The 9,179-nt window shown below is 41.9% G+C and overlaps 2 protein-coding genes across 14 annotated transcripts in view; both read left to right on the plus strand.

Moving 5' to 3' along the window:
- The window catches only part of nav1b (neuron navigator 1b), a 51,469-nt gene extending 45,777 nt beyond the window's left edge, over positions 1-5,692 (plus strand). For all 11 annotated transcript variants that reach the window (XM_025060098.1, XM_025060099.1, XM_025060101.1 and 8 more), the window contains 7 exons: positions 643-878; positions 1,166-1,320; positions 1,407-1,478; positions 1,685-1,881; positions 1,980-2,098; positions 2,226-2,423; positions 2,555-5,692. In XM_025060098.1, coding sequence (XP_024915866.1) covers positions 643-878; positions 1,166-1,320; positions 1,407-1,478; positions 1,685-1,881; positions 1,980-2,098; positions 2,226-2,423; positions 2,555-2,638 — 1,061 coding nt within the window. In that variant the 3' untranslated portion in view covers positions 2,639-5,692. The remainder of the gene's footprint in view (positions 1-642; positions 879-1,165; positions 1,321-1,406; positions 1,479-1,684; positions 1,882-1,979; positions 2,099-2,225; positions 2,424-2,554) is intronic.
- Positions 5,693-6,274: 582 nt separating this feature from the next.
- mybphb (myosin binding protein Hb) overlaps positions 6,275-9,179 on the plus strand; it is a 9,775-nt gene continuing 6,870 nt past the window's right edge. Inside the window, exons 1-5 of one of the 3 annotated variants that reach the window (XM_008320845.3) lie at positions 6,275-6,599; positions 7,514-7,576; positions 7,786-7,854; positions 8,016-8,150; positions 8,641-8,808. In XM_008320845.3, coding sequence (XP_008319067.1) covers positions 6,359-6,599; positions 7,514-7,576; positions 7,786-7,854; positions 8,016-8,150; positions 8,641-8,808 — 676 coding nt within the window. In that variant the 5' untranslated portion in view covers positions 6,275-6,358. The remainder of the gene's footprint in view (positions 6,600-7,513; positions 7,577-7,785; positions 7,855-8,015; positions 8,151-8,640; positions 8,809-9,179) is intronic. The other 2 variants (XM_008320846.3, XM_008320847.3) reach the window with 2 other exon arrangements.

Below are 9,179 nucleotides of genomic sequence, written 5' to 3' on the forward strand. Positions count from 1 at the left end.
GGTAAACCATTTCCACAACATCATTTTACGTTTGCTTTACCTTTGTATAATATTCATCATAGTCATTAACACAGGTCTTAACAATCCAAAAATAGTTACATCGATGGCCACTGGACTGAGTAGGTTTTTTTTAAGACGTTTCACCTCTCATCCAAGAGGCTTCTTCAGTTTTTACTGATTACTGGGAAGTTCTGATGTTTAGCCTCAAAGAGGCTGCATACCCGTAACGAGGGTTCTTGCAGAAAGCAACACACTAATATAGGGAAACCAAACAACTACTGTACAAGCGTATGCAACAACTGTAGGAGTTGTAGTCCACTACACCTCCACCCCTCCACCCCTATTAGTGTATTGTTTTCTGCAACAACCCTTGTTACAGGTTGTTAAATACCAGAAGTTCCCAGTAGTCAATCAGAACTGAAGAAGCCTCTTGGATGAGAGGTGATAGTCTTCAAGAAACCTACTCTGTAGAAAAGATGACCTGGATGACTGAGAACCTACACAGACACAGGTCTTAACAAGCTCTTGACTGTTAAGAGTCAAGCTGTACCTAACCCTGCCACTGGGGTAATTAGCAGGTAGTCATCAACTTTGTTTTTTATTGCTCCACACTTCATTCTCATTTTCCTTCACTATGCACAGGTTTAAAAGAGAAGTGTGTGGACAGCCTGGTATTTGAAACACTCATTCCCAAACCCATGATGCAACACTACATCAGTTTGCTTCTCAAACACCGCCGCCTGGTCCTCTCTGGTCCCAGTGGTACTGGAAAGACCTACCTTGCCTCCCGTTTGGCCGAGTACCTGGTGGACCGCAGCGCCCGTGAAGTCAGCAACGGCATCGTGGTCACATTCAACATGCACCGCCAGTCATGCAAGGTGACACAAAATAAGCTTTACTTAGACAAACAGGCGCAGTTTTACCCAGACATGTTTGGATGGCGAGCTCTTCCTCAGATGTTACATCTTTGTATGCTTTAAATACCAAGGTCTAGTCATCCTGGCAGTTTTGACAACATAAACCCAGTGGAACTAAACTTAACTAAATCAAATTTGTAATAATATTGTTTGAAATAAATGTTTACAGACATCCTTCCACCCTCCTGCAGGGGGTGCTATGAATGCAGATTCAATTATAGATGTGTCTCTTGACCTTCATTTCCCAGGAGCTGCAGCTCTACCTTTCCAACTTGGCCAATCAGATAGACAGAGAGACCAATGCCTCGGAGACGCCGCTGGTTGTCATCCTGGACGACGTCCACGATCCTGCCTCCGTCAGTGAACTTGTCAACGGTGCTTTAACATGCAAATACCACAAATGGTAGAGTAATGTTTCCAGTATTTGTATAAATATTACTCTTTACTTTTTATTCATACATCATAGTAATTTATTTTTATATCATTCAGCCCTTATATTATTGGGACCAGTAATCAGCCAGTGAAGATGACCGCAAACCACGGCCTTCATCTCAGCTTCAGGTCAGTTGGTGGAACAGTGAATTTTCTGTTAATATATTTTATGAGTGTTTTTTTCATTGACTATGTTTTATTTCTGTGCTCACTGACACCAAGTACTTCTACCGATACGTCTCTATGTTGGGTTTCAATGTATATGCAATGAACTGCCAATCATGCATACTACACGTTTACTGTATTTTTACTGAAAAACTACTTTTTACGGCCAGGATGGTGACATTTTCCAACAATGTGGAACCAGCCAACGGCTTCCTGGTTCGATACCTGCACAGGAAGATGATTGAGTCGGAGAATGAACGAAGTCTGACCAATGAAGACCTCATGAAGGTCTTGGACTGGGTGCCCAAGCTCTGGTATCACCTCCACACCTTTCTGGAGAAGCACAGCACGTCAGACTTTCTGATCGGTACCGAAAAAAACTCCAAAGTCTTTTACTGTGAAAACATTTTCATTCATTTGACCAGAGTTTATTATTAAATGTCCTCATTTCTTTTTTTCCTTTAGGTCCATGCTTCTTCCTGTCATGTCCAGTCACAGTGGATGAGTTTCGGTCTTGGTTCATTGATCTTTGGAACCATTCCATTATTCCGTACCTGCAAGAAGGCGCCAAGGACGGCATCAAGGTGAGAAACAACAGACTCCAAGTGCAGGAAACTGAGTCCAGCTCCTCAGGAAGTGCATCTGTTTTTTTTCTTGCAAAGCAAATGCTGTGCTCTAATTTTACTTTGGTGGTATGTTGTGACACCCAAGGTCCACGGCCAGAAGGCAGTATGGGAGGACCCAGTAGAGTGGGTGAGGGGCAGTCTGCCTTGGCCGTCTGCCCAGCAGGACCAGGCGAAGCTGTTCCATCTTCCTCCCCCCAGTGTGGGTTCCAGCAGCCCCGGTCAAGCCTGCGAGGCGAGGCCACACAAGGAAACACCACCCAGCTCCATGGAATCGGATCCACTGGTAAAACATTTAATGCATTTGGTGATAATCCCTGCGAGGTGTGACAGTATTGCCAACTCTCCTGATGGACTTGAAATATATCACGGAGAGTTTTCTTATTCATGTCTCAACTCTTCTCTTCTTCGTTTTAGATGGCAATGCTTTTGAAACTTCAGGAGGCGGCCAATTACATTGAATCTCCAGACAAGGAGGAGCCTGGTCTGCCTAAACTCTGATCGCTCCAACACTTAGCACTTCAAATTCAATTGCTTTTGTCATTTGTACTAATTAAGTGCACATTCAGGAACTTGCTCACAAACAGTCATTAACACGTTCGTTACAATGTGTAAATGGGTATTAGTTACAAACACAGACTCATACTGTGCAGTATTTTCAAAATCTCATCCCAAGAATTGGATGGAAATCTTAATGCCATATTTGCTTCACGATTTATATTCCCACCACATTAGCCCTCTCAGAATGGTGCTAATAGACCACTATGAAGCTGAATGTCTCTGCACTTCTTATGATTTCTGCAACAGCGTGCACTGAATGCACACTGTACTGTGTTTAGTGCAACTTAGAGGACGGTGCTCTCGTCAACAGGCCGTGTCCTCCATTAACCCTGTTTAAACAAAAGAGTATGACAGCATGGGAGATGATTTGATACATATCTGCTGCCTGAGGCCCTGGACCAATCTGGATGTGTGAGCAGAACATTGTCCTGCCAGAACATCTCATTTTTCACATTTCTCCTGTCATCTTGTCAGTTTAGAGCAACCTCACTGCACTGTGATGCTTTACAAAACTGTAGACCTGGGTTGTACCCCTATATGAATCTTTAAGGTCTACACAGAGGGCCACTGCTACAAACAACGAAAACTATCTTTGGCCAACATTTAAAACTGTCACATAATCTGATTGAATTTGTGAGTGTACAGTCAGTGATGCAACACTTCAGCAACACGGCCCTCATCCCTGCTCTGTGCTCACACCCAGTCTGCTCCAGGTCCACGTGATTGAATGCCAAATGTCACACATAAATATATGCAACCCTGAGTGTTACAACATGAGCAGGTACCACAGGAAAAAATGCCTTAAGAGTCAAAGACCTCTGTGTCGTCCCACCTTCAGCAGATTTTAGAAAACTGGTGCTTTCATCAACATCACCATCACAGCTACTGTGAGCAGAAATCAGCCATATTCTCCTGTTGGATCAGGCATTTAGACCTGCTGTCATACTCTTCACAGGTTATGTTATTTTTTCCTTAAGCACTTAAATTATTATATTTTTCCCTCTGCTTTGATTAGTGTCACTAGCAGTGGCTTTACGATCAGGTATTAAATACATATAACACAGGGATAACAAGGATCCTCTGGTTAAACAGCTAACACTCCAGGAATTTAATTCTGAATTTTTTTTTGTCAATAAAATGACATTAATAGATGTTACAGCTATTTTTATCTCCACTAGTAGGTGAAAATATGTGAAAAATGTCCTGAACCAAATATCATAATTCTAAAGGTTTAAGTTTAACTGTATAGAGAAACAGTGTTCAACATGTATACTAGGTGCTTTTAGTCAAAGTTTTATTACAAAGCTCTTCTCACTGGTTGACTCACAGGAAATTAAACATATTTAATTCCTACACCGTGCAATGAAAAAGTCTTTTAAAGTGGTTTGAGGAGATGTTGTCGTCATCCTTTAGGTGTGTATGGTGCTCTTCAACACTGTCCCAGAGTGTTTAAATGTTGGGGAAACATGTAGGTGTTCAGGGTAGGTTAGCAATGACTATCGTTGGTGTCATGGATCATTAATGGGAAAAAAAAGAGCTAAAGAAATCTGGAAGAAAAAAAATGTTTGATGTCTTTCTGCAGTGTGTTTTGGAAGCAGTGAAGTCGTAATGTTTTCATTCGCAGCACAGAAGATGAACACAGTGGGTATTTACTCCGAGGAGAGAGTACACAGAGAAATATTCAAATACTTTATCAGGTCTGTTGTGTAGACTTTTGTAAAATCTCTGGTGGAGTCAACCTGTGGTCGTGCAGGTGGTGTTGAAATGACTCATCTGTTCATGGCAGACTGTTTATTTCCACATGTATATGAACATAACTCCACTCCACATAACCGTTTGAGTTTGTAAAACTGTGCCACTGCTGTTAAATGCTTCATAACTGCATTTCTTTTTCAATGAAGGCTGAGAACAAAAGACTTGAGTGAAATGAGAAACAGCCGGTGAGTCTCATTGGAGGATCATTCCCAGTGTCATCAAGTGTAAATATTTCAGGTCACTGACATTTTCTCCATCCCTGTTTCTGCAGATGAACTCATGCATTCTTATCTCATTGACTGGCTGTTGTGCCTGTTGCTATATAGTGCCGTAGCTGTGATTTGTGTTTGCTTACCAGTGTAGCAGGGCTGTGCAGCAAGTTCTACTAGTGTCAGCAGTCGGTTTTGTGAATTTCTGGGCAAACACGGTATGTTTTCATCCAGTCTGTCTCTGGCTTGGAAGAGCAATCGTGGGGTAAAAACAAAAAGTGAACCTCAGGATGAAATTTGTCGAGCCAGGAAGGCTGAGCCTTAAAGCCAGGAGAGTGTGTGAGGGTACACATCAACAACATGGATAAAAGACAGTGAGAAAGACATGCAGCTGGTTTAAAAGCGACTTCACATTTTGTCCTTGAACGACAGTCCTTGAAGTGGACGTGCAGATGGTCAGTAGACAATAAGGATGATTGAAAATCACAGAAACAAGCTGGAAATGTTTGGCACAGAGCAGCTCTTTTCACTTTAGGAAGAATTAAACCTCAACACAGCTGAATAGTCGTTTTTTTTTTTTTTCTTCGAGCTTGTGAACGACAAAACTTAAGATCCAAAAGATGTTACGTGGTATCAAATGTCACTGATGTGCAATTATTAAGGGTTTCTAAGTGTTGTTCATGCATGTAGACTTGCTGTGTGATGAAAAAAAAAAACATAGTAAAATTGGCGTATTGCTTAGGAAAATAACTCAAGAAGATGTTTTCCTTTTGAATACTCAAATGTTTGATTTTTTTTTTCTAAAATGCCTTTGTAAAAGTTAATTTCTCTATTTTGTACAGGACACCGTTGTAAAGACTGTAAATAGGTCCGCTTTCTAGATGCGGCAACAATCACTGAGGAGTGGTAAAGAAAGTGACTGACAGAAATCTGTTCAGGGTCAGGCGGACACATGGATACAGTTAGGATTCTGAGGGCCTTCATCCACCTATCACTGTTTGTTGAATCAATAAAATACATGGTATATTTATTCTGCTGTCTTGTGTGTGTGTGTGGTAATTGACTGTGATGATTCTTTCCTTACAGCAAGAAGGTCAGCGGTTCGAGGCCCCGGTGGTAATGGATGGTCTCTCTCAGACTGTAACACTGTCTGTAGTTGAACCGTCGGCCAGCTTCATTCTATGCAAACTTTTTAAATTTATTTTTTAGTAACTTGAACCTGTAATCGATAGAACCTTTTTAGTTCTTTTTATCGATGTGCATGTAAGTGTATTTATATTCATGTACATGTGTATGTCAATATATATGTAAAACTGTATATATGTACATACTGTATTTATATAGACATACACGTGTGTATACATATATACATAAATACATGTATATATTTATATTTGTATTTATATATATGTGTGTGTGTGTGTGTGTATTCTTTTGTTTATTTAAAAATGTTTCCCCATGCTGAAGGCATTAATGTCAGTATCAACATCTCGATGTATAAGACAAACAGACACGGCTGTGTGAGTCAGACACGGCTCCTGCTGGGAACCAACTATCTGTTACATGTAATTGCGTGTGGGCGGGGCTTGAACCTGCTGGGCTCTATAAAAGTCTCCCAAACCCGTTGGAAAAATGGCATCGGATTCAGTTTTGTTAAGGACTTAAACCGAGTTGGGAATAAGCTGCAACCTCCAACATGCCGGCCAAGCCTGCCCCAATCAAGAAGGCGGTGAAGAAGGAACCAGTCAAGAAGAAGGAGGAGGAGAAAGCTCCAGAACCGGCTCCCGCACCAGAGCCCGCTCCAGCTGAGCCAGCACCGGCTGAGGCTGCCCCTGCCCCCGCAGAGGGCGAAGCCCCGGCTGCACCTGCTGAGGAGGCGCCTGCTGCTCCTCCGGCTGAGGAGCCGAAGCCTCCCACTCCTCCACCACCCGCTGATGGTAATGGGTCCGAGTTCAACTTGTCTTTTCTCCGTCTAGATTTGTCGGATAAACGATGGATACGTTGTTTATCTTTTGCCTCTAACCACTCATGGTTTAGGTCACTGTGAAGGCGCATCACCGGTTTATGTGCTGAGTGTGGTTGTGTCTGTGGTTCAGTGGTTGGAACCATGCACAGGCTGTGTGGTCACAGTATAAATCCGCCTCTCTGGACCGTTATACTGTTTTTTACCTCTGAAAGTCTCCTTCGGGTTCTTTTGCGTCTTTTACGCGTCGTGGACGCACGGGCTTTCAGACACGTGTGGAATCTCCCTGCCGTCACTGTCACACACCTCAGCTTGGCTGACACCGCGACTGAAAATAGAACATGTGAAATTAACACATTTAACAAATAGTAATGAATTACTAACGCACTCAACTTAACATCAGCTGCATGTGTTGATTAATCATCTGCTCCCGGTTTGCTGCCCCCTATGGTCCTCTATTCAATTAACACATTTTCCTGCTTTGTCAATTTAATCCATTGAGCCATCATATATACATATATATAGACAGGACTTTTTCTTATTCTATTCTATTTTCATTTTAATTCATAAAAACATTAGAAACGTCTTAAAATCAAAATCAAACCACTATGCAGTGCACTACATTCATTTCTGTCCTTAAAGTTGACTCTTTGTACACTGACCTGACATTTAACGTACAGAATACTAACTTCACATAAAAGCTTCTATAAATCACATTTGTGTGCACTGACAAATCGTGACATGTGAATGGTTGCAGCGTGAACTACTGCCTATTACTGCAGTATAACTACTGTGCATGTATTGATTGAAACAACATTTATATGTTTTTTTTAAATAAATGCTTATATTGTTATACTTAAATCACTAATATCTAATATGTAATAATAGCTGCTGACGCTCCAGCCGCAGAAGACGCTGCTGCTGCTGCTCAGGCCGATGCACCTGCTGAGGGTAAAACAACCTGCAAAAAACAGAGAGCCTTTCTGTCGCACAATTTTATTATTTTTATTATTATTTTGTTTTTAATATTGAAAGAGTCGGGCGTTTGAACACCAAACATTTGGTTAGAATGACGTAAATCTGGGTGATAGCTAATGCTGTAGCTTTGCTTTTGCTCGTCACATGCTGCTGATATTCTGCCAATGCCTATTTAACATTAGCTGAAGCTGCTGCTGAGGCGCCTGCACCAGAAGAAAAACCACCCACACCTCCACCACCTCCACCCAAAGGTAACACTGCGTTCAAGTCAAACTTCATCTGTGCCCTTTTTTTACATTTTGGATTTAATTTTTATTTCAAGTCATGGGGTCCCTTCAACTTTGAATTGTATTCAGATTTTTTTTCGCTCTGTGTTTCTCCTTATCCGTGCTTATTTTAACAACATCTGCAGAGCCCACCAGTGCTCCAGTGGATCTGTTTGTTGAAGACAAGAATGACACGTCAGTGTCCATCATCTGGAGTCAGCCTGAGAACATTGGACCTTCTGGTCTGGATGGATATGTCATTGAGGTCTGCAAGGATGGAAGTAAGTTCAGTCAAATTGTTTTATTATTGCACAGCAGCTGGTTCCAATCCACATGCAGGTAGAGGCCAAATTACTGTTCACATGTGGGTCAGTGGTATCGGTTGCAGCTGTCCCTGAAGTGTCACTCACAGAGTTATATCATCAGCTACCTAACTTCTCCCTACAAGGAAAGAGGCATTTCAGGAGCTGCTGTGCTCGCTGGAGACCAGCGCTGCATATAGACTGACGGCTCGATGCTAGTATCAGCAGCCGTCGGCTGTAGGCCAGATTTAGCAACACTTTAGATTAGGGTATACATGTTACCCGTTGACGAGCTGCTCCCATGTTAATTAATAAAAAGATAAGTCCATAATAATCACGTGTTACATGACCGTAAATATGAACAAATGTCTGTTCCCTATACAACAGACAACTTCATAACCTCCATAATGTCCTGCTAATACTGCTCCCAAACAACAGCTCTGTAAACTCTCTGTCTCTGTTTGTCCAGCTGAGGACTGGAAAGCAGTCAACGAGGATGTGCAGAAATCTTGCCGCTTTGTGATCAAGAACCAGACCACTGGCGACCGCCTGAAAATTCGTGTGGTAGCCGTCAACATAGGCGGACGCAGTCCTCCTGTCACCCTCCCCGAGGCTGTCCTGGTCAAAGAGGTTGCCGGTAAGAACAAGTGACAACAGCAGAGCTCAGCATGTTGTGATAATAGCCTGGACAGAAATAGATTCAGAAGGAAAGACTTCACCCGTGTCTGGGCATCTTTGTTTACCTTCTTACGCCTATCAGCTGCTAAACAAAAGATGTGTAACCTTTAAAAATGGAAAAATACTGTAGAAGTCTATAAGACTCAGCCAAAGATGGATGATGATTAGTCTAGAGTTACCTGATAATTATTTAAAGGCCAGTAATCAAATGTTACAGTGCTATGTTTACCTTAGCAGCACACAAATAGCACACAAATATGTAAATATATATACGTACACACACACACACATATATATATATACATACACACACACACACACACATATATA

This window comes from Cynoglossus semilaevis, chromosome 11, assembly GCF_000523025.1.
Source record: "Cynoglossus semilaevis isolate Cse_v1.0 chromosome 11, Cse_v1.0, whole genome shotgun sequence".
NCBI lineage: Eukaryota > Metazoa > Chordata > Actinopteri > Pleuronectiformes > Cynoglossidae > Cynoglossus > Cynoglossus semilaevis.